The sequence below is a fragment of the Notolabrus celidotus genome, chromosome 14 (assembly GCF_009762535.1).
Source record: "Notolabrus celidotus isolate fNotCel1 chromosome 14, fNotCel1.pri, whole genome shotgun sequence".
NCBI lineage: Eukaryota > Metazoa > Chordata > Actinopteri > Labriformes > Labridae > Notolabrus > Notolabrus celidotus.
This window is the reverse complement of record NC_048285.1, coordinates 18,444,163-18,468,930: the sequence shown is the minus strand read 5'-3', so window position 1 is coordinate 18,468,930 and position 24,768 is coordinate 18,444,163. Positions and strand designations below refer to the sequence as shown.

Sequence of the window (24,768 nt, the reverse complement as noted above, 5' to 3'; positions counted from 1 at the left end):
AAATAAGTTAAAGCATAAAAATTAGGAATAAAAAATAGTTAAAATAAATAGATTTTAAAAAAGGGTAAGGATGAGAGTTGAAAAATAAAACTAAGGCTAAAAATATCAATAAGACTGAGTAGATAAATAAAAATTAAATAAATGAATGAATAAATACATAAAATAGAATAAGATAACACTTAAAATTACTAAAATAATAAAGCAACATTCAAGGACGTGCGCGCTCCTGTCAGCCCGTGCACGCGACCGTCGTGCGCGCGCCCATCTGAAGGCGAATGCGGTAGGCTTCGGAAAAAAAAACAAGCAGGCAGCGCCGGGGAGACAAGACGGGCACAGTTTACCTCCACATCACAAGATCATATTTTGGTGCGGAAATTTCACGCCTTGTCGGGTCGCGTTATCACAGGAGACGGCTGTGGACACTCACGGGAGGAAACAATAGGGTGAGTTCAACTACTTTCCAACTGTGAAAGCCGGTCAGAGTCGAAGGAATCTGGCGTTAGGTGGGGGAAAATGACGATGTGGCTGTAATTTTTGCACCTCCTTTTTATGTCTCAAAATGGCGGATAGGCCGCTTGGACTGGAGCAGCAGGTACCTTGTCAGCGGAGTTTATCCTTGTGTCCAGATGAACAGTATAGTGCACTTACACTAATTGAGTCGGCTAGACATCTGTGTAACTTGTAAGTGTAGCTAACGTAGCTTGGGTTGTTTTTGTACGCATGTTCAAAGTGGAGGCTATGAAGGAGCTAACTTTCTGACTGCTAACTTAGCTAACATTAACTTCAGCTAACTGTAACGATAACAGGGACAACGTTAAGCTACCGGCTGATACCGTCGGTGGGTGCACCAAAATCATTCACAGTAAAGTAAGTATGTGTAAGTACCATTAAAGCTGTGTACAGTTGCATTTGGCGAACACCCAAAGTTAGTAATGATCTGCAAGTAGCATAGTTTGAAGCATCGTAATGAACTCTGCTCGTTGAAGTGAAGTCTAGAACAAATTAAAATGTAGGTCACTCGTTTCCACGGACACCTAATGTCGTCTCCTTTTACTACCTCACAGCACAGTTTGGTGTTCTGTTGTTAATAGGCAACACCTCTGTAGCTCTGTGTTCCTGCTGGCTCCAATGTTAGCAGATGGATAGGGCGTGAGGAGACATTTTCGTCTGGTTATTTATTGACGTTTAACTGTGTAGATATGATTGCGGTGAAACCACTGACAACATGATATGCTCTGGTGTTCGTGTCCTCTGTCCTCGGCTGTTTGTCGCTGTCATCCTGCTGCTATGCTCAGCTGAAGCTCTCTCCTCATCCCTGCGCCTCGATGTGCTTCATGCGGTTTGTTGGCACAGTGTTAGAAAATCAGGGTGGAGCACATCGGAGGAGCTGAGTTTGTATGTATTGCGTCTACCCCCAGAGCTCTTGTTTTCTGTTTGCACTCCCTCTCTCTAATTGTGTGGATGTACGATTGAGTGATTAATGTAGGGCATTTGTGGACCGAGGGCTTATATACTCTGGAATGAATGCAGATGATCAGTGAGGTGGTTCACAACGTTGTGCACGTAATTGAAGCACATCTGTTCGATTTGAGAAACGTGGTCATGATATTGGATAGCATAGATTCAATCTAAGGTCCTGGGCAGGAACACTCGACTTAGACACGCCTTAAAGGACTTCCCTGCAGACGATCGTATGGATTCAAAGGATATTGATTGAAATAGTTTGTTTGCGCAAAAAGCCACATCAAAGAAACATTGACTTAAGAGTCCGATCCTCAGGTAAGAGTGTGTGTTATTAAGTCTGAGTTAAATGTATCCATTTGAAGAGGCTATTTTCACATCTATAATTTTAGCTAATGTCTGGGCTTTTGTGAATCTAGCAGGACTATGATTGACCCTTCCCTGGTGGATGTGTGCTGTGATCCATGGATGAGACCATTAACTGTAAGGATACTTGTCTGGCAACACAGTCAGAGAAGAGTAACTATTCTATCTGTTGTATGATATATATGGAGAAACAGTTATGGCTGATGATTTTTATATGCTGGTGTTTTCTGTTAATAGACCCTCCTTTTAATCATGCAAACCCACATAACTAACACGCAGGGCATAACAGCTGTAGATCTAAAGCTGAGCCAAGTGCTTGTCTGGTAATAATGAAAGGTCTTAAAGAATCTAGCAGGACTATGATTGCATACTTCCAGAAACTCATCTATCCATTAAATGAGCTGGTAAGTTGGCCATACTCCAGCTGCAAATATCAGATGAAGGGTCCTGATATCCAGCCCCACGTGTTGGGTCAAAGAGGGTGCTGTCCCAAATGGTTTATGTTCTTGTTTCAGAGTTGGTTTATTTATTCTGTTATCCCAGGCTTATTATTTGCAGAGAGACACACAACCCTATCTTGTTGCGTCAAAGGCAGGGCTATTTCTTATGGACTAATCCATATTTTCAAACCAGTGTTATTCAATTGGATTCATAGTGCAAGCTAGCGCTAAAGCTGAAATTATTAGTTTTTCATGTGTCTGAAAAGCGAACTGGCTGACAATAATGTAAAACAACTCAATGTTCAAGCTGCAATGCACAGCACAAAAAAACAGCTTAAACTGTGGGTTTCTCGACAGTTTGATGTGTTAGACAATTCTGAAAAGAAGCTACTCTTAGGAAAGTCAGCCTTCTTTCTTGTAAATATACACAACTTTCATCCAGTGGTTCCTGTAGCAGCTGTAGATGCCACTAGATGTTGTTTGCAGCTTGTCCTTCTTTGTCAGTTTTATCATAACTTGATTTGAATAAGTGCATCCTATCATCAGGGCTCTATTCACTGCAGTCAGGCACTGGACATACAGCAACACCAATTGTGTTGCTTCTACCACAGAAAGAGCTTTTCTGCTGGCACTTGTTGCCTTCCTCAACAGGAGAGTTAAGCAGTAACTGGTCATGAGGGGTGCTTCCCTCGGGTGTAGTCGAGGTAGTCTTGTGGAAGTGAAGACGGAGGGGGCCTTGTCTTTATTTTGTGTCAACAGACAATGGAGAGCCTGAGAGGCTGTTTGTCTTTGTGATTGTTGTAAGCTGAAGGGCAGATACATACCCGTATCACTCTCCTCCCCTGAGCTGACAGCAACACAGAGGTTGACCTTCCTGACAGGCGGCCCACCAGCCTGCCGACTGGTCATTACTGGCCTGTTGCCAGTATAAACTGCCTGTCAGTCATAAAGCAGCTGTTCTGATATGCCGTCTGACATTTTGTCCGTGCAGCATCTTTATGTAGATTGTAAGGAAAGACACACTATCACCAAGCTTGAGGAGCTTAGATTGTCTCAAAGACCATGCTTCATAAGTTTGGCAGCAGAGGCAGACAGATTAAGCTTACACGTCCAGTCTAAATTTGGAGTCATAATATTTTCAAACAGTTGCTTGTTGGCATGAATTTAGCCCTGTGTAGAAGGCTAAAATCTACCACAGGTGAACAAGTGTGGTATGGCTGCAAAGAGGAACTTAATTCACATGAATGAGTTTGAGTCTGTCAAGTCTTCCTCACATTGTTTGATTGTGAGTGCAGGCTGGCTTGACCATGTGATTGATTTGCTGCTCTTGTGAGCTTCTATCCTGCTCCTCTTGTGTCTCTAGGCTTCCCTGGTGGATGTGTGCTGTGATCCATGGATGAGGCCATTAACTGTAAGGATACTAGTCTGGCAACACAGTCAGAGAAGAGTAACTATTCTATCTGCTGTATGATACGTTTGGAGAAACAGTTGTGGCTGATGATTTTTATATGCTGGTGTTTTCTGCAAATAGACCCTCCTTTTAATCGTGCAAACCCACATAACTAACACACAGGGCATAACAGCTGTAGATCTAAAGCTGAGCCAAGTGCTTGCTCAGTTAATAATGAAAGGTCTTAAAGAAGATTTCTGTCTTGAGAGTGAATCCATTCAAATAAACATGAAATGATTTACATAATAATCTGCCTCACAGTGAGTTCCCAAGGTTCAGGTTCTTCACATGTTTTTTTAAGTGTCTGGAATAATAATGCTAAAAAAGATAGACAGAGCTATCATCTAACAAACGATTACATTTTATCCAGCTTACAACAGCACAGTGAAATACTTTGCATGGTATTTTCATGTGTTAGGATGACAGGAACATTTTTATGTAACAAAGTTATCTTTAATATCGGAGTCAGTGCTTGAAATTAATGTCAGCACATTGAATGATCATCACTAATTTCCCTCAATACTAAAATAGCTGAGTAGATCAGATGTGCAGTGTTTGGATCACATTAAGGCTTTGTTGCTTTTAAAGTTTTGCAAGTTTCTGACATTTAAACTGGGCCAAATGATAAAAGTCCCAAATTAACCCAAATCTGCCTTGCCACTGGCACAGTACAGGGAGGGAAAGTTCCCCTTTGATGATTTCAAAACAGACAGTCTTTGATTCAGACTTAAGGTTCAGTCATCTTTATAAAACTTAACTGCTGGTCATGTGTTTTCAACATAATCATGAAAAACACCTGGAATAGTCCCCTGTATCTTCTTTGTGTTATTTCTCTGGGTCAGCACAGCCAACCTGGTTCTGAGGTGTAGTGTAACATTTGTTGGATGTGAAGGTGTCGTTGTGAACAGAAAATGAAGATGCTCCAGATTCCAGCTGTTTGAGGTGTTTACTTTTGAGTGATGTAATGAGACGAATGGAAAACGGTGAATATGAGGTGACGCTGAGGTGATAGCTGTCAGCATTGTTAGCATTGCTGTGATGCTTGTGTGGTGAGTTCATGAGACACATAATCTTAGTCCTCTTGCACTGCACACGTCAGGGATGTTTTTTCATTTCCAAAATCATGAAAACAAACCTTATCTGACGTACATGACAGGTTGAGTAATGCAGAAATGTGATATTGTATTACTGACTTATATTTACAGTAGGGATGCACGATATTGTTTTTTTTGCCGATGTCCGATGTGCCGATATTTTACAACTCATTTATCCGATTACAGATACCGATACTGAACATTTTTCCGCACATCTAATTGCAGAGATCATCAATTCTCTTCTGTATTTAATTAGCGTACAGTATTATGGTGATACTCTTATCACATTTGTTATGTACTATTCATTTCTTGTGCAAAATAAGAAAAATACTTAATACTTAAAACTGCATATTTATTTATGAAAATGGCTTTTAAACAAAATTCATACAAAAAGATGCATCCTACTTAAAACTTGGATGATGCTCTCCCTGACACAATTTTAACAATCCCCACAACCAGGGCAAATTTGGCCAATTTCACAATTGACATAGTAAGTAAACCTAACCTCTGTTCACAGGGAACATGTGAAAAGTGCAACTGTACAGCAATTAAACCCAAATGAAATAAAATGGTTTACTCTTTGACAGTAAATGTGCCTAAATTAGTCAGCTACATGTACCTTACAGACTGCTGCTTAAATTCAGATTTAACTTAAAACATGAGCCCAACATGTGTGCAGCAGCCCATTATTTTATCGGTTAATTATATCAGCGGATATCGGCATGTTGGCCGATGTCCGATAATTCATTTTAAATTTCGGCCGATTACGTGCCAATAATATCGTGCATCCCTAATTTACAGTGCTAAAGAAATACAGTTACTCCCAACTTAACCAGGAAAAATACAATATACATGCTAATGTTTATTTTATTGGAAAATCAACGCTGACACTGGGGTCTGCACATCCTGGGACCAGAAGTCAAAATTTGGTCTCCTGGCTCTCTGTCCATGCATTTCCTGAATCTGACACACTTTTTTTTTTTGTGAAGTCCTTATTCCTAAAATGCATGGATGCATGATGGCGAACGCAGTATTACCTGTAACCTAGTCTTGACAATGAAGAATGGAGTGTATTGTGCTATTTTCATAGTGGCGCCTCTCTCTCTAAAAACTGTGAGCCATCTTTGTCACTGGAGCATCCGTAGTCACATTCCCACCACCACCTTCAGGGCCTTTATTTTCTGTATCTCTAGGCGGCCTACAAAAGTAATCCCCTAGCATTCTCTTCAACGCCGGTCTTCTGATTTCACGCTAGTTAGCTCTCTGTCACGTGACAATCAGGTACAATGGAAGAGAGTGATTGAAGGCTAACATTAAGAATTGCAAGTTGGCGTTTGATTGATGATGGTAGCGTTGGATTGAACAGATCACTGGTTGATTTATAACGCTATCTGAGGGTTATATCTGTTACTCTTTATTACTGTGTTTTCTTACATGGTTCCTCTTTTACATTATATTATATTGATACGATAGACTAAGAGCTCATGTTTCATAGTACTCATTTATCATATGATCCAATCCATATGCATGACTTCAGTGGGTGTGGTTCATCGGAGTAATGACATAGCTCTTAGTGTTTGCATTCTTAAACAGACATAAGATGAGTCTTCATTTTCATTAAAAACTGCCTTTTAGCAACAGATAGGCTGTTCAGACTCATCAGGAAATGAAGCGTCGTTTCATGAAGCAGACATTGCCATTACTGTAAGAGACATTTATTGCGCAGTTCCTGCTGCTACACAAAGAAGAGAGAATCAATGGGAGGAAGACACATAACCATTATTAACCGTCAGTGGGCAGATTTATAGATGCAGCCCATTCCAGCAAGACGCCACCACATTTTGTGCTGAGCCAATTAGCCTGATTATGTGGTTGTGCAAACATTTTGCTCAATACTGAAGCAACAAATGAGATTTGCTGAGCAGGGAGTCTAACACTTTAATGGATGCACACAGCGATGACAGCTGCCAGCAGCACAGAGGGAAGTATCAATACATAGTAGATGACCTAGTTTCACACATTACAGCACGCTTACAGGTTGACGTGAAAGAAGCAAACTTTCTAATAGAGCTGGGTGATAAAAGAATGTCAATAAAGGGTAGTGATATAATACATGTTAGTAGTTATGATTCACTTTTACATATTTGACTTATGGATTGATTTACAGCCCGGCTCTCTGCACACTAACTGTCTGCTGTCCAATGTATATAGCAGTTGTTAACTCATGAGCCATAAATTCAAACTTTACTGATGACTTTCTTGCTGTTTTATTTCTTGTAACTGTCACCACGTAGGAACAAGGGATGGGCATTTCAAGCCAAAATATTATTCGATAATCATTGGCATCTATTCACCGCTACCGGTCCATTTGTGTGGCAGTTGTGTTAACCAGCAGTGGGACGAGGTGCTGCTAGTAGCGGGCACTGACGGCGTCTGTCTCAATCTTTTTGAGTTTCTGTGGCGTGGCGTGGCATAAATGTTTACATGTTAGAGCCACACTCAGTCTCTGGAAATACGCGTGTAGTAGTGTGAGATTCAGAAACGGAGGAAATAGCCATGACTGTCGCTAATAGTGATAGACCGATATGTTTTTGTCAGGGCCGATACCCATACCGATTATTAGTACTCAAGGAGGAATAAACCGATATTTGGAGCCGATATTCATTTGTAGTAGAAGGGAAAATATTGGAGTAAAATTTTTAACAATACAAACTACTTTGTTTAAATGCCTTTTAAGCATATGCTTTTTAAACAACTTTCTAGATTTGCAACATGTTAAAGTTTTTTTTATCTTAGACTATAGACATCTTTGTTTTGCATTTTTAACAAAAAGTGCAGGAAGCTCCCAGGCTCAGCAGCATGTCTTATAAAGTTAAATGAAAACGTAAACAAATTAATAGCTCCCGATATGCATCAAAATACCGAATATCGGCGCCGCTAATCGGTCGATCCCTAGTCGCTGATGTTTTCTTCTTCTTTTGCTATTTAATGCAGGTAGTGTTGTTCTTCCTCTGTTACTTAATGCTGTCAGCAAACAGCTGTAAGACGCTCTATGACCACCATCTGGCGGGAATACCGTATTACAACACCAATGAAAATGATGAACATTTTTTACTATTTGCTTCGATTTTTACTAAGTGAATGAATATTTGAATTTTCAAAAATCATTGCTCATCACTAGTAGGAACTGATCACTTATACATTTTCACTAAAGAAACTATATGATAGATGTAATTCTCCTACTGTGTTAAAGACCGTAAAAAAACAAGTTGAGCTGAAGATAGCAGCAGCTTAGCGCACAGCCCCCAAGGCCTCGCTAAAGAGCACAAGAAATGTAATGATTTTGAACAGGAAACTGCTTTATTCAGTGTTTTTACCAGCTTAATCACCAGGGACCTTTGTATTGGAGAGGTGGAGTGCTGAATGGAAATTTAGCCCCCCAGTAAAAACCTTGGGAACAGTGAACAATGAAGGAATACTATTTTGAGCTTACTGAGTTGGTGTCAGCTCAGCATGCAGCCCCTGTTTTGGTCCTTTAAACAGAAGAGCATCTACGAGGTAGTTTCAACTACATACAACCTCATAGACAATCTGAGTGCTTCTCTGGAAGCTGTTCTGAAATTATATTATGAACCCTTTAGTTTCTGTAGACTTCCATCACTCTTCAAACTGCCTATAATATCTGAGATGTGATAAACACTTATAATAATAACCTGCCCTCGTCAGCCTGACCTCATAACAGATTTTTTGAATGTGGAGCCAAAGTGTGAGCCATTTTTAGTTTCACTGGCTTTGCAGTTTTGTGTTGTAATAGTGTTGTGACCCTGAACCACCACAGAGTAGTTGGAAAACAGCCAGAAACCCCTGCCGGCCTGCAGTAATCCACACACAGTCAGAGGTTAGCAGACATTTGGACCGGTTTCAGGTGATGACATCAGGGTCCAGAGGTTAACTGTGGGCTGTGTTGGACTGCTTTCTGTTAGCAGTCTTTCTGCTAGGTCAGAGTGTTTCATATTAACTTTACACATTCAGTGCAGTGGACTCTGTGTGCCAGGTAGGTTAATCTGAAATCTGCAGCCTTCATGGTTTAAATATATGTGAGTAGGTCCCTCAGCTGCTGTCTTTGCAAACAAAAGCAGGAGTGAGAAGGAGGAAATTTCCCTGTGGTAATGTCACTGCTGCAACGCCAGCTGAAACGTGTGAATTTTCCTTTATTGCAGCTTCCCGCAGTGTGTCCACTCCTCATGCTTACTCCAAATGCAACACTGTTAACCTCACTGCTCTGTTTTCATTCAGCAATCTCCAGCTCAACACAGTATCCGGAGCTTGCTGTTGGACATATGCGTCGGATCGTAGTTGTGTCAGTTTGTTGCAGGTCTCCTGAGGGAAGTAAATTGGCTTTGTTTGTAGCTTTTGTTTTAATGGTCTGGCAGAGATTTAGTCAGGCTGGTCCCAGTAGATTAAGAGGCTTATTGTGGCTCCCAGTTAGTATTCTGGTGGCTACCTGTTTTGGTAAAGTGCTTTTCAAAGCATTGATGTAGTATAAAAATAGACCTCATCACAGCATTGTTACATTTACTGTTCCTCACATCAGTACTCCACTTTCCGCCATAAATCAATTCTCACACGAACACTAATAAATGTTTTGCTGACACAAACAGTCGCCGTGATTTCCCCGTGCCATCAGTCAGGCCGGCCAGCTCTTTGAGCGCCATGATAATGAGACGATAGGGTCGAGCTCAGCCGTTACTCCAGCCCGCTCTGCTGTGTCCCGTTTTCCTTTTCTGTTGGCAACCTGGGAGGAGAAGTACGTCGACGGAAGAATGTGGGTCAGCTCTTGTATGTTCACAGAGAAAGGAATTTGCAGCAAGAGCAGACCAGAGCTCTCCAGACTTGACTGGTGACATGACGGACAGATTGTGAAGGGAGATAGGATGACCTGAAAAGCAAATGCTTGGTTGCAATGGTTTTAGAAAATGTCTGATGGAGGAGTTTATGCTATAAAATCTTTCCTCAGGGAGTCACTTCCTCCTCCTCTATAAAAAAATGATTGCATTTTGTTTTACTATATTGATTTACATTGTAGACAGACCCTTCAGCCATTTTATCTGCATATAGACTGGTGCAGACGTTGATGCAGCACTCATTTGGTCTACAAACAATTTCATCCCCACCCACTCTTCATGTTATCTGTCATGCATACCTAATGCTAGCTCTCTCTCTCTCTCTCTCTCTCTCTCTCTCTAGATGCAGTGTAGATTTGGCTGGTGACTGGTCTGCAGGCTCTCTCCACTTTTTCTTGTCCCTGGAGTCAGGCAGTTTTTGAGAGAGGGGGGGCGGATTCCTGCGTTCCCCTTCTCTAGGTCTGAGTCTTTTTTGTCCCGGGAAAACACAACTGCCCGCCATTGGAGTACACAGCTCGTCCTTGCCCGTGTTGCTTGGATCAGCACAGCTCATCTCCTGACTGAGGAGAGCGCAGCAGCTGCACAAGATTCACCTTCTACCGTCTGATCCCTCCGACCCCGCCCACACTGCCCCGTCACCATGGTGCTGTCACAAAGGCAACGAGACGAACTGTAAGTCACCAACACACCTTTCATAACATGTGGCTGAGAAAAGATGTCCCATTCATAATGAATGGGTTTATACATGCTGTGTTTGCAATGTGGAACATCTGCCACTGTTGCATCATGGGATATTACTTTATGTATGTGCTTTATACAAAATGTACTGTCTTATACTTGCACACAGCTGCTCAGTTAACATTTGACTATAATCTGATATATTTACACAATGAATTATAAAAATCAGAGGTGACATTATCAAATTTATGTTTGAGTGTGTCAGCTCGACTTTATGGCACTTCGACATGCAGACAGCTGATGAGCAGCAGACACAAAGCTGTAGCTACACCAAAACCCATGAAAATCTCTGCATAGTTTTACCTTTAAATGACCTAACCTGTGGTACAAACATTTACTGTCCACACAGCGCATAGCCCCCTCAGAATTACTTTCCAAACAGAAGATCTACTTGCATTTGGCACTTGGAGACCAGGGCCCGTATGCACGTCCAGCCATTACACAAACGGGACAACAAGTCTTAACGTACCTTTTATGGAAAGGCCAATTTGGCCGTAGAATTAGCCGCATGCGCGACTGCAAAACGTCACATGTCCAGGGAACCTCCTGGGAAACCCCTATCCAACAAATTCAAACTGCGCATGCCTGCCACGAATAAACAACAATAAACATGACAAGCGGTACCGGTGTGATTGAGAGAAGATCAAGGAAAATCAATTTTCAGCGGAAGAAGAAATGGACATTTTATTCCAAGAATATAGAATGGACAAACAGCTATTATCAGCAAGTCAAAGATAACAAACAAGGAGAAAGGGAAAGTTTGGCTTAAGATCTGGACCTACAAAATAAATGAAGCAACATGAAAGTGGCTTTGCACAACAAGCACCGCCACCAAGAATTGTGTTGCGTCTCCTAAATCTAAATTTGCTGTATATTTCGACATCGTCATACTATTCCAAAGGATTTGTTCGATCCCTAAATATCTGTTGTCTTCGCATATGTCGTCTTAAACGGTAACGCATAAGCACGATGTCCGCCATCCTTTCAACAGGTGCTGTAATCCTGACGTGAGCACCTGTTATGGCAGGGTCTACCACCATTAAATGTAATGCTTTGTTGGGGCGTTAGCCTGGCTCAAGTATACCGCTAATCCGTTTGTTTTTCACCATTAGTACAAATGGCCCGTTTTCATCGCTAATGGCTGGATGTGCATACGGGCCCAGAAAGTTATAGAGATCAGCAGTTCATGCATCAGTTGTGGCGTGCATCATTGGCTCGATTTTACAACACTCAGCTGACTTGAAGTGTAGAGACCAGCAGTTTTTCATGCAAGGAAATAATTGTGTGGGTTTGAGCAATTAAAGTTTTACAAAATGCCAACTATTCAAGCATTTTCTGTTGCCTCTTAAAAGAAAGCTTGCCTGCAGCCAATACATTTAATTTAGCATTCCTTATATGGAGAGATACGAATCTGAATGTAATGGAAGAAATGTCCCCTGCCAGACAAAAACTGGGGGTATTGCAGTTCATGGTTGGCACCCTGGGACTGTGAGGTTAAAAGAGTGTCACAGGAGTAAGATTGATACCTGTAATCACACATCCTCATCAGAATGTGTACAACAGCTTAACATGTCTACTCTGTTTTATCCCTTTACTAAATCTATCTTGTGTCAATGACCTTTTTGTTTATTTTGTGGCAGCCAATCATCTAATCAGATGAGCCATAGAGCTAAACTGCTGTTCTGCTGACCTGAATCCACTGTTTTTTAAGCTCCCATGAGTACAAATGACCGTATCAATGAGCTTGATGAATAAATTGTTTGCCTGCTTCATTGCGCTCTATTTGTTTACCTCTTAAAACCATCTGTTTCAACTGTTCTTAATGGTTCTTAAAATAACCACACGTCGTTTTATAACATGTTTGCCTTTCGGTAAAAGAGTGGTTTAATTACTAGAATCAGTTAAAATGAGCATGTTTTTTGGTACCCAAGAGGATGAATCGATGACTGGTTGATAGTTCCTAAGCTCCCCTGAGGTCTTGTAGTACAAATACATTGATCCTCCACCTACCGTACGCACCCCTGGAAAGGTTCTAGTGTTCACCATTTGCCCTAAACGTGTGACCTCAACAAGAGCCTAGAGTGTCACCTTTGCTTGAAAATGAACACAACCTCAAAAACTTGTTCTGAAACATTGCTTGCAAGATGTCTGGGATGTGCAGATACATTTTCTTGCAAAGACACTCGTGGCATATAGACAGAGAAATAGCTCCATGTGTGCGATTGAGTGTGTATAGAGCAAGTGGGCAAAGTGAGAGAGAGGACATTGAAAGGGGGAACTGTAATTTGGCTTTGCTGAGTCTGTGAGCCTGGTAATTAACCCCTGACACGGAGGATAAAAAGTTGAGGCAGCTTGATATGAGACACAAGGTCATAGAGGGAGTCGAGATGACTTTGCTTGGCTTTCGTCCTTAAACATCTCTCCCCCACTCACGAAGAGTCAATATATCTGAACAAGGATATGATTGAGATATTTCCCTTCTTTATATTCACTTTTAGCTCCCTTCTTGTGCTGTCATTGAGAAATGCATCAACAGTCACACGACCAGGCTCTCAGCATTCCCGACTGTTTCTGTGTTTCTAGATTAGCTCTGTGGGAGGGTTCTGTTGGTATGGAGAGATCTATTGGAATGCTAATCTTTTATGCTATTTGCTATTCAGGGGAAGCTGCCAGTGACCCCCCACTACCCCCTTTTTCCCCTCCGTTGCACAAATCTGCTGCCCCATGGCTAACAGGAAACTAATGTGGGACCATCACACCACTTCAAGTCACACTCAAGTATCTGTTGCATTCCTCCTGTTGGAGATGTTGTCCGGCTCAGTTGTTGCTCTCATTGAGTTTGCCGCCTGTAAAGTGTCTCCAAGATCTTACTTCCTAACTTCATCTTGTGAAGCCTGCTTGGAAACCTGGTGTCTGCTTTTGAATACGACAGGGTGGCAGAGGGGGTACTGTGAACAGTGACAGGGTGACAGTCTGCTTTTCACTCTCATTCTTTCGTTTGGACCCATCATGTCTTTCTCGTAGAACTTTTTAGTGGCAGGCAGCAAAAACCAATAGATTTTGTTCCCATTACAATGAGGTCTCTTATTTGCATAACAACCAGTATAGTACGCATGCAGGCTAAACCCGGTGTTTTAGTTTAATGTCTTCTCTCTTAGATAACAATTTTATTCTGCATGATTCTTAATAAGCCTAATTGAAACCTTATCTTTTCCAAATCTAAAATCCTTAACCTTAAATTTGATTCAAGTAATAAATAAGTAAGAGTTGGAGCATTTCAGTGTGTGATTATTTGTTTCTAAACAGAGTGAGACTCTGTCTTTGTGTTTATCATCTTTGCTGTGCACCATGTAGCATACACAAGCGGCAACCTCCAGTCTCAAAATATGAAGCCCATGCGGAAGTGTTATAAACTGCAATTCATCGAGAACCCCCTGGCTGCAGAAACACCGGAAACCACATACACACCAATTCAAAAAAGACGATCATTGCAGCATTAATAAACATGTTTACAGCCTGGTTCAAAAAACGAGTGTAGTCTGGATTGCTCATGTCTCTATCTGCACAAATCGTACGGGGGGTGATTTTTTTTTCTAATGCAACAGTTCAGAAGATATTAAGATTACGGGTTTTTCCCCAAATAAGGACATGACTGACCTGACTCCCAGACGGAAACACATAGCTGTTCGCTAGGAGTCTCAAACTCCGCCCCTTTACGTCACACTCTGCCTGGTTGAGTTCCGCATTTCCAATATGGCTGCCGACGTCGATTGGCTTCAAAACAGCGTCCAGGAACAGATGGGCGACGTCACAGAGGCTACGTCCATTATTTATACAGTCTATGAGCATACACAGACTTTAACAAAACACTGAGAACTCACAGGAACATTTTAAAAATGTAGTGCTGTCATACTCAGCTTGGGCGCCTTTACAATGAAGTGAATTTACTTGATGTGACAGACATGCCATTTGTTTAGACCATGTGTAAATTAGGGATGGGTACGATTACTCGAGTACAACCCATTATTCGAATAGCATTTTGTTATTCGCGCACCTGGCAAGATAATCATACAGCGTTACATGTGTGACCATGTGCTCTTTGTTTTCGCCTAACTGAATATACTAGGTAGGAAAATAATTAAGGGGACATAAACGTTTGACTTCTCTGGCCATGGCTTCAGCTTTAGAACACACCGAGCCAGATTTCAGCAAAAACAACTGTTTGACGACAGCTACGGCAACTCTCTAGGGACACGTTAGTCAACGGAAAGCGAAAGCACAACAAACAGAACCGTCTGCGACACCTGCAGCATGTCAGTTAAAAAAAGTAATGTCTGGAAGTACTTCGAAAAAACTATGAAGTTAATGAGCAGTGCAAGATAGGTGGCGTTAAACTTACATACCATAGAAATGCTAGTTTGATGCTTAACCACATGCACTTAAAGAACAAGGAGAAAACAGTGGAGACAGACAACAGGCAGTCTCCCATCACGTCTTTTGACCGCCCTGTTAGCACACGTCGTTGTGATGAAACCAGAGCAGAGAAGATTAGCCTGATAATAACCAAAATGGTAACTGGAGATATACTCCCATTAAGTTTTGTGGAAGGAGAAGGCTTCAAAGAGCTGATCGTGTTAGTCGAGCCGGAGTACAAGCTACCATCACAGAGAACAACAACTATGAGAGTGGAAGAGATGTATGAAGGAAAGGCAGCATAACTTACTACAACTCTGGTCTGGTCAGTCCGTGTCCGACGGACTTTTATTTATTTATTTTTGTTTATGGTTAAAAACTAATAATAATTGCCTGTACTCGAGTAATCGTTCATTAGGAAATTCGAGTAATCCATTACAAGGATTACGGTAAATTCCCATCCCTAGTGTAAATACATCCTTGTATGAGCTTAGAAGTGTAACAGAGAAGAAGAGCTGCTACAACGATTTATCTAGATTTGCAGAAATCATGGATACACTCTAATCATCCATGATCTTACATCATCCTATTGCACAGCCCCAAGAAAAGGCTTGTTTTTCTCTTTTCACTAAACATCAACCTGCTTTTAAACATCTGCTACAAAGACAGCAAAACGCATATCACCCCCCATGAATAACTTAAGAGAGTTAACCTTTGTCTCCCAGGCTAGTGATATCTTTTCAGCACTGCAGTCAGATGCTGTGATTGCGCAGCATCTTCATAACAACACTGTTTTTGTGAGCCTTAGCCAATGAAAAGCGCATTTGTGTTTCTTTCCAGGGTCAGGGGACTCGTCCCTGCTGGCGTCAAGTAAAAATAGATGCAGAACATAAACTCTCTGCTCCCCTGAAAGACCTGGAGGCACCCATGTGCAGATGGGCCATCTTCTTTTGAACTCTTTTTCTCTACTTAACAAAGAAAAACCCCTCAGCCCTCTCCTTCTTTGGCTACAAGATAATTCATGTGATTTTTGTTCCTTTTCCATCATCCCCTGGCTGTGAGGGCGATTACATAACAGATTAAATGCCAAGACCTCACACATTCAGAGGATATAAAGGTGACTTTAAAAAGGAATGACTAAAGACTGCAGTCAGCTGAAAGTCTGTGATGTGAGGTCCAACAGGCAAATAACATCGACCACTTCATGTTGGCTATCTCCTCATTGTTTGGATATACTACTAACATGGATATTTGACAGTCCTCTAGAATGTATGTTAGGTAAAGTAGTAAATAAGTATAAATATCTAATGCCATAAATCCTGTGAGAGCCTTTAGCCTTTCTGCATCCATCGCTGTGCTTTTAGCTCTGAATCAAAGCTTTACAGGTCCTAGTGTCTTGGGTTCTATCAGTAATACTTGCTGCAAGAATGGGATGAAAAAATTGAAAGCACAATACTTTATTCTATTAAAGGTCAAAGTGAAAAAAGAGCCCTTCGTGCACAGGCATACACAGCAGGGTTTATCAGTGATTCTGTCCATCCTTACATCCGCCAGCAGTGAATGGGATTTTGTCATCATAGAAACATAGCTGTGAATGCTAAAGCAGACTTTTATATTGATTTTGTGTCTTTAAATTGGTGGGTCAACAACTCCTCAATGTAGCTTTGTCAAACTGTGATTGCATTGTCAGCTTTAATTGTCAGAGACCAGATTTGTGGATTAAAGGACAAAGCTGAAACCTTTTTTAAGTAATTGCACTGATGCCGTCGATTACTCTCAACTTGATTCCAGAGATGCAGTATTTCACACGGTTGTCACATACCTGAGGTTACATGTCAGTGTTTGGGTGTGTCGGGTTCCTCCTTAGAGAGACTGCACTAAAAACATTTGTTGTTGAAGCACACATACTCTGAGTCTTCATGATCTGGTCCTGGGTGTCTTTACTGGTGCTCGGTGTTCTAATTGTGGCCTCTGCAGGGAGTCTGTCAGCTATACAGATCTGATTTAGCCTCAGGACTGGCACACAGATGGATTGGCATGGTAACAATATCTGTTGTCTGGACCCGCTCAATCATTCACAGCCCTGTGTGTTCAGAAATACTCTGGTCTTAGAAAGGGGAACAGTGTACTGGGCATAGAAATATGGATCCTCAGCACATTATAGTTTACATTGCTTTTCTGATGATTTGTTTGAAAGAAACTAAACCAGAATCTAAATAATAAAAATAGAAAAGATTTTGGGACAAGCTTCTAAAATGTTAGCTTATGTTTCTTTGTGAAAATGAACACTGAACAGTGAAAATAAACACTATTTGCTGCCTTTATTCAGAATAACCTGCTTCATCATGCCATTGCATGTTTCATCACAGTATAAGAAACAGCCTTGCTAATCCATTACAAGGAAAAGTATTTCAGCTCTGTCTATAATAACAATCATTTAACCACGCATAGGATTAAGGATTTCTACTTCAGTAAACACAGATTAGCAAAAGAATCTGAAGTAATATTAGGGCTGGGTGATAATTCAATAACGATAATTATCGTGATATAATTTTTCTTGATATAAATTATAACAAATTTTCGATAAATTAAAACCTGTAATTACACCCCCCAACCACTGGAAAGGGAGGGGGCGGGAGTGTGTCTTAAACGCTAGTTGCTACACAACATTAGACAGAAGAAGAAGATGGTATTGGACAGCCGATCATGTCACAGGGTAAGAGGTTGGCGGGCCTAAAGACGTTGGAGCAGAATGTAAACACAGCTGAAACAAGCAACAGCGACACTGAAAAGGCAAAACCTACCAGCTTAAAGGTGACATATCATGCAGAATCAACTTTTTAATGGTTCTCTACCTGGAATATGTTTCCCTGGCATGTCTACAAACCCCCTGAAAATGAAAAAAAACATTCTGCCCCTGTTCTGATTTCTCCACCTTTCTGTAAATGTGTGCTGAAACGAGCCGTTTCAGACTTCCGTGTTTTTGTTACGTCACAACAATATCCGGTCTGTAATGGAGTCAGAGATCGGAGCTTGTTCAGCCCATAGACTGTATAGAATACAACTCAACACCTCCTCCGTTTTTCATTACCTGCACACGTGTGCTAACAAAGGAGCTTAGGAGGGAGGCATGCTAGTTGTAGGCTGTCTTAATAAACACAAAGGTCGGTTTTACTCCCCACGTCTGCAGATTTGAAGATCTAGTGGATGATTTTTATTTATCATGGATAACTGGTAGTGCTAGTTAGCATAGCCACATAGCTACATGTCGTAGCTGTGTACCAAGACACGAGTCGACATACTGACAAATAAAACAACAAGAAACTCTAAATCTGTGACCAATCCTTCAGAAAGGTCCTGCTGTAGGCGCCTCTCTGTCAGGATCAGATTCTGGATCAAATTCAGAGGGTTGAAGTAACGCGGGTCTGTGAGCAGCCGTGTATATTCAGCCAACATGTAAACATTAGATCAACGTGCTGGAGAGCCGAGGGGATTTCCACTTCCTGAGGGGGCGTGGTCAGAGAGAAAACGGAGTGTTCTGAACAGGGCTGACAAAGAGAGTTTTTCAGGCATGCCAAAATCTGATTTCAAAGTGTTTTTTTAGCATAAACTTTAAAGACATGTTTTGGGGACCTCTTAGACCAATATATTTTGATGAAAAAAGCGTAATATGTCACCTTTAAAGCAGGGTTGTTAGCCTTACACTGTGCTGACTCAGCGTTAACTACTAACTTAATACACTTAATTAAAAACACGTTCAGGATGTGAGTAAATAAATCTGATATATGCAAATGATCTCAACCTGAGAAAAATAAGAATCTACAAACTAAAACTTCACAAAAATCTCATCTTACACAAAAGACCTGCTTCCTGTTAGCACTGTCAGAAATGATGGATTCAAGAATCTTATCAGAGAACTAGATCCAGATTCAAGCTAACAAACCGTCTGGTTTATTACACTTAGGAGCAAAAAATCTGTCTTTAAATTTAAATCAAATAATGATTTTTATTGTGATTATTATTCCATATTGACTAATATGAAAAAGAATTATTGTGATTACATATTTTTTAATATCGCCCAGCTCTACGTAACAGCCCTTGGTTTGTGTGGTTTGGAGCCTCCTCTGTTTATCTCCATATTTCAGAAAGTACTCTAGCTCTGGCTTCATCTTTGCTAACACTGTCATCATGTGATAGACACGTGTCTTCATGCGACAAACCCATGGTGTGTTTTGGCGTGTAGACTAGAAAGCTGAGTTTTCAGGCTTATGCTGCTTTTTGGATCAGTATCCACACTGCACACACCTCCAGTTAAAAAGAGTAGTAATATGACATTAAAAAAACAGTCCTGGATTGGAGCTCTTACTCTTGCTGGAAGCAGAGCGAGATGAACCTTCTCCTTTCAAGTTTTCCTCTGGCTTACAGTTGATCCTCTCTGTAGAGCTCATTACTAGTATGAAAGACGACTGCTCCCCCACTCCTCACAGCCTACCTGTTTCACATTGAAATTAACAGCATTATAATAATCTCCCGCCTAAGAGGCTTTCAGATGATTGAAAGTTTAGGAAAGTAAAGGGTAGAAACTTTTCTAGATAACCCAGATTTTCTCTTTCTTTGTTACTCTTTAAATGATCTGGTGGATTAATTGTCTGGTTAAAGGCGGCCCTGATTGCCTTTAGGTGACATACTTCATGTCTCAGTGAACAGCACAAGAGGCTCCTTAACATCAGTCGAGTAAGAGAAACAAATCGCCGATCATTTACAGTTTCATGGAGATTCCAACTGTAACGGGATGATTATGCAATCATGTCGTATGACTTTAGAGGAATGTTTCTGGTAACAAGTTCTCCTGGTCCTGTTATCAGCTGTTCATTGCTCAGCTGTTAAGACTGGGGAATAAGCTTAACTTTTGTAGCTCTGCAGGGGCCTTCTTTGTTTCTGTACACACTGTCTGCTTTGCTGAACATTTCTCATTACTTTCTCAGACTAACAGAGTGGAGGGGTTTCATAAATAGAATTAATTTAACAAAAAAAAAATGCCTTCAATGTTCCCACTAATGTTCCTACAAATCTAGTTTATTTAAAATGTATTTTTTTTGTTTTTAACAACAACCTGTTGGTTTGTGCAATTAAATCCTGAGCTGTTGTTTAAGTTTGCACGATAGACTGAATAATGGACGTATTATCCGTGAGGTCACCCATTTGGTTCTGAAGCACTGTTTTGAAGCCAATTGTCTACAAGAGCCATATTGGAAATGCTGAACTCAACCTAACTGCTGTTGAGCTAGTGTGAGGTAAAGAGGAGGGCTTTGAGCCTCCTAGCCAACAGCTACAGTGTTCCCACCTGTCAATCAAGTCAGCTGTGCCTCTCATAATGGAAAACTTGTAATCTTAATATCTTCGAAAATGCCACGTTATGAAAAAAATCACCCGCCGTACATTGTGTGCCAATCGAGAAATGAGCTATCCAGACTACACTCGTTTTTTGTACCAGACTGTAAACATGTTTATTTCTGCTGTAAAGATCGTCTTTTTGTAATTGGTGTGTACATGGTTTTCGTTACTTCTGTAGCCAGCCTCAAGCGGACACTCGAAGAACTGCAGTTTCGAACACTTCCGCATTGGCTTCAATTCTCGCGGCCGGAGGTTGCTGCTTGGTTTTACACCAACAGAAAGGTCTTTTAAAAGTCTTCAGCACCAAACATCTCTTTTCCTCCATTCTGATGCAACAATTTTTGGGCGTTTGCATAATTTTATATCAATGACCTAGTCATCGTTTGTGTCATTTTTTCTCAATCTCTTTTATTTTTTGTTGATAGATTGCAATCTTGATTTTGCCCAATAGAGGGGTCTGGACAAAGATTGATGACAGTACTGCTTTGTCATTAATTACATCTTTCCCGAAGTGCATCTAAGAGAGCGCAAAGTAACAAGTTGCAGGTTACTGTTAAACAAGAGATGTTACACTGCAACCAATGCATTTAGCAAGATAGCGGATGTCTCTCACGCTTTGATCATATAGCCTACAGATGCTACTCGCAAAGGTATGAGAGGGATGCAGAGCGAATGCACAGATCATAGATGGTGATCATACAGGGGTAAAAATGGTCAGAAAATGTACTTTGGCAGGCCGCCCACACAGATGTGTGGGAAACACTGCTGAACCTTTAGGCAGAAATGTTGCTTTATTTTCTACATTTTGCTTTGTCCTTTATATGAGAGATTGGGTTGCGTGTATCTGATGATATGGTCACTGAGTGTGTCAGCTGTTTGATGTTTCTGTTTCAAACTTGAACAAATGCACAAGTGGGTAAACGGCAGAGTGTGTGTTTAACTCTCCAGTTATTTCAACATTTTATTCCACAAAAATGACATGCAAGTGTTTCCCTTATTGGGCTCACTATGACAACAATGTCTATATAAATATTTGAAATGTATTTTTGGTATGAAAAGTATAAATTAGCTGTCCAGGTTTAGTGTTTCCTCTACAGTACTACCATACATTGGCAGTGGCCTTGCTGCTTGTATACGTGTACTTAGCAGAGGCAGTGGTTACATCACCTTCCAGTTGGCCTGTTTGTTCCTCTGTTGTTTGAACACTCCTTATCATCAACTTCTGGTACAATCTCTGCAAGTTCTATCCAACACATTCACAGCCACCAGACAATGTTTGGCCTTATCAGGAGATGGTTATACAATCACTTTCAAACACTACATGGCTTAAGGTGTTGGGAAAAACTGTGACTTTGAAAATATCTTTAGAACGTTGAATATTATATGTGCTGAGAGACCTTTCTAGATGAAGTCCTCCAACCCTTTTAATCATTCATCAAGGGTTGTGAAAGATTGAACAGGTCTATACATCATCAGATCTAGAGAGGCACCTTTATTAAGGCTTGTGCCTATAGACAGATATATGGCACAGGGCAGTGGCCTGGCCAGGCCAGCAAAACCCTCCTCATTCTAAGATTTATTAGAGTGTTTAAAGCATGTCTGCAGCTGAGTGGAGCTCTGCACTTACTGCAGTGATCAATAGAAGTCTTTTATTTTGCCACTGGCCCAGCAAAAAATGTTACTGGCCCCTTTTATATATTTTCACTGGCCTGAATTTACTATACATTATCCCTTAGTTACATTAGATACATTTAATACTACCAAGAGATCTATTTTAAAGTGCTAAGAGATCTCTCTTAAGGAGAAAGTGTCTGCAGAACAGTTCACTCAAGTAACAGAATATGGCATTTGTTTGTTAGCGTGTTCACTATATGTTCATTATTTTGACTTTTGTCATGTGCATCGGCTGCTTGTTTTTGATAGTTCTCTGTCTCTTTAAAAATGACTCATACATGTCATTTAGGTGTAAGAGCATTGCATAGACAACGGAGCTATAGCACCAAAATGTGAGGGCAGTCGAGCAGTGAGAGGATATTTCTGTGAGTCTTTCGTGCTTATGGAAGTGCTATGATTTTTTCAGACAGTAAGGGGTTGTTGCCACCACTCTTATTGCTTTCAGTGTAAACAAACACAGCTGTGCCGTCGATGGTGGCAGATGCAAGGAGAGGGAGTACAGTAATAACAGCTTCTGTGAATGTGCAGAGCCTTACTGCTGCTCTTGAAGATTGTTGTTTGACTTCTTCTAACACTGACAAATGCTTCTTGTCTAAAATCACCCTTATTCTCACTGTTGACTGACATATTGATTATTATTAGCTAGGACTGGGCGATAATTCAATTACGATTATTACTGTGATATAATTTTTCTCATAAATGTAACACATTTTCGCTAAAAATGTGATATATTTAAACCTGAAATTACATCCCCCAACCACTGGAAAAGGAGCAGCAACCGCCATGAATAACCAGGATGCATTCACTGCACTGTGGGAAACAATATGACTACGTCCATAAACCTTAGTAATCTTAAAGGGGAGTGCACTACTACAACAATACTCTATAAACTGATTCACAGAACACAACTTGATATATCGTTGTTGGTCATTTAAACCAAATTATGCAAATGATCTCAACCAAGAGAAAAATAAGAATCTATAAACCAAAACTTCACAAAAATCTCATCTTACACAAAAGACCTGCTTCCTGTTAACACCTTAAAACAGGCATGTCCAAAGTACGGCCCGGGGGCCAATCGCGGCCCAAGGTCCATTTATTTATGGCCCCAAGCTTTTATCTTTAAATGTGTTATTTATAGCACAGAAATTAATCACATTCTGAATCATCTGTGCATTTTTAGTTTCTTTCAAGCGCACAAACAAAACTCAAGTCAATCCAGAAACGTCTCAAAAAGCTTCATATGGACTACTTGTATAAAACTAAAGCACTGGGAATTCTGCAAGACTGCAATACAGAAGAAACGCAAGAACTCTTAAAGTTGACAGGTTTTTGAAATTAATGTTTTTGTCATCCTGTGAAAATGTTCTTGATGAACACTCAAAGTTTGGAAGACACGAAAGACACAATCAAAATTAGGAAATTGTGCAGAAAAGGCAAAGTTTGATGCATAAAAATTGTTCAGAAAGCAGGTAAATAATTATTTAGTTCTTAAAATGTCTGCTGGTCAGACAAGTCTTAAAAACAACATGAAAAAGAAGTGTGATGAAATCCAGATCGTGATCCTGCTATAGAAAAATAATGATGCAATATTTTCCCCACATTGCCGGACCCGAATGAAAAAAAAATTCTTACAGAAGAAGATAGTTAGCTAATGTTTACGTGGCTTGTGGAGAACTAAGGACTACCTAGTTACTGATTTATTGACAAATGATTGAAAATCATTTTTACTAAATAGAGATTTCATATATAACTTTTATGATTCCTAAGGCTCGGTAGGAGCCACTGGCCCTAATGTATTCTGACAACATCAAATGTGGCCCTCTTTGAAAAAAGTTTGGACACCCCTGCCTTAAAACAATGAGGGATTCATCTGATCAGAGAATTAAATCCAGATACAAGCTAACAAACCGTCTGGTTTCTTCAACTTTCACTCGAGTGCAAAAATCTGCCTTTAAATTTAATGAAATAAAGCTTTGATTTTTATTGTGATAATTATTGACTGATGTGAAAAATGTTATCTTGATAACAACTTTTTCAATATCGCTCAGCTCTATGTTAAACTAGCATCAAGGAGTAAAGATTCCCTGAGCTCAAGGATTGATTCTTGTAACATTCAATGTTACAATAGCAGAAAAATAACTTGATATTATATCATAATCCAATAACCATTGAAGCAAAGTAGCTTTCCACAGAGAGGTACAGCTTAACTTGGTTTTTTTGACCACATGAGGTTGACTTCATATGTAATGTTGGACACTTACAGCTGTTTTAGACAGTCAAATGTATTAGTCTGGGGATATTCTTTGTTGTTTGAACAGAAAATACAGCACTCTAAGAAAATCATGGAAGCACTGTTCGAAATTGTTTCATTGTCACAAAATTGAAGTGAAAGTCAGTGACGAAGGAGCAGGAATCCGGAGGCAGAAGTCACTCTCATACTTGCTGGATGTCTGACTCACCTCTCTTCTCTGAAAGATGAGGTCATTCATATTTCTGTCTGTCTCTCTGTGTCACAGGAAGCTCTTTTCTCCCCCGTCCATTATGAGTTTACAGTACATGAGAGAGCATCTCAGAACCAATAGGTCTGACTGACCTCAACATTGATACCACCCCTCATGGACTCAAGTTTACCCAGAGACACAAGCTTGGCTGCACAGCATAGAGTCATGTTCTTTTATTTCACTGAAACAGACTAAATGTACAGATACCATAAAGGCTGTCAGGCTCTCTTTTGTTCTTATCCTCCTCTTAATCTGTCTTCTCTGTCCATGTACTTGCCCTGCCCTCTTTCTCACTATCTCCCCATCACGTCATCTAGCTGTGGGCTGCTA

The 24,768-nt window shown here is 40.5% G+C and overlaps 1 protein-coding gene across 2 annotated transcripts in view; it reads left to right on the top strand.

The window, feature by feature from the left end:
• Positions 1–259: 259 nt before the first annotated feature.
• Positions 260–24,768, top strand: part of LOC117825917 (lissencephaly-1 homolog) — a 46,695-nt gene continuing 22,186 nt past the window's right edge. The window contains exons 1-2 of one of the 2 annotated variants that reach the window (XM_034701907.1): positions 260–443; positions 10,059–10,387. In XM_034701907.1, the coding sequence (XP_034557798.1) occupies positions 10,356–10,387 (32 nt within the window). In that variant the 5' untranslated portion in view covers positions 260–443; positions 10,059–10,355. Of the gene's footprint in view, positions 444–543; positions 868–10,058; positions 10,388–24,768 lie in introns of those variants that run through there. The other variant, XM_034701908.1, reaches the window with a different exon arrangement.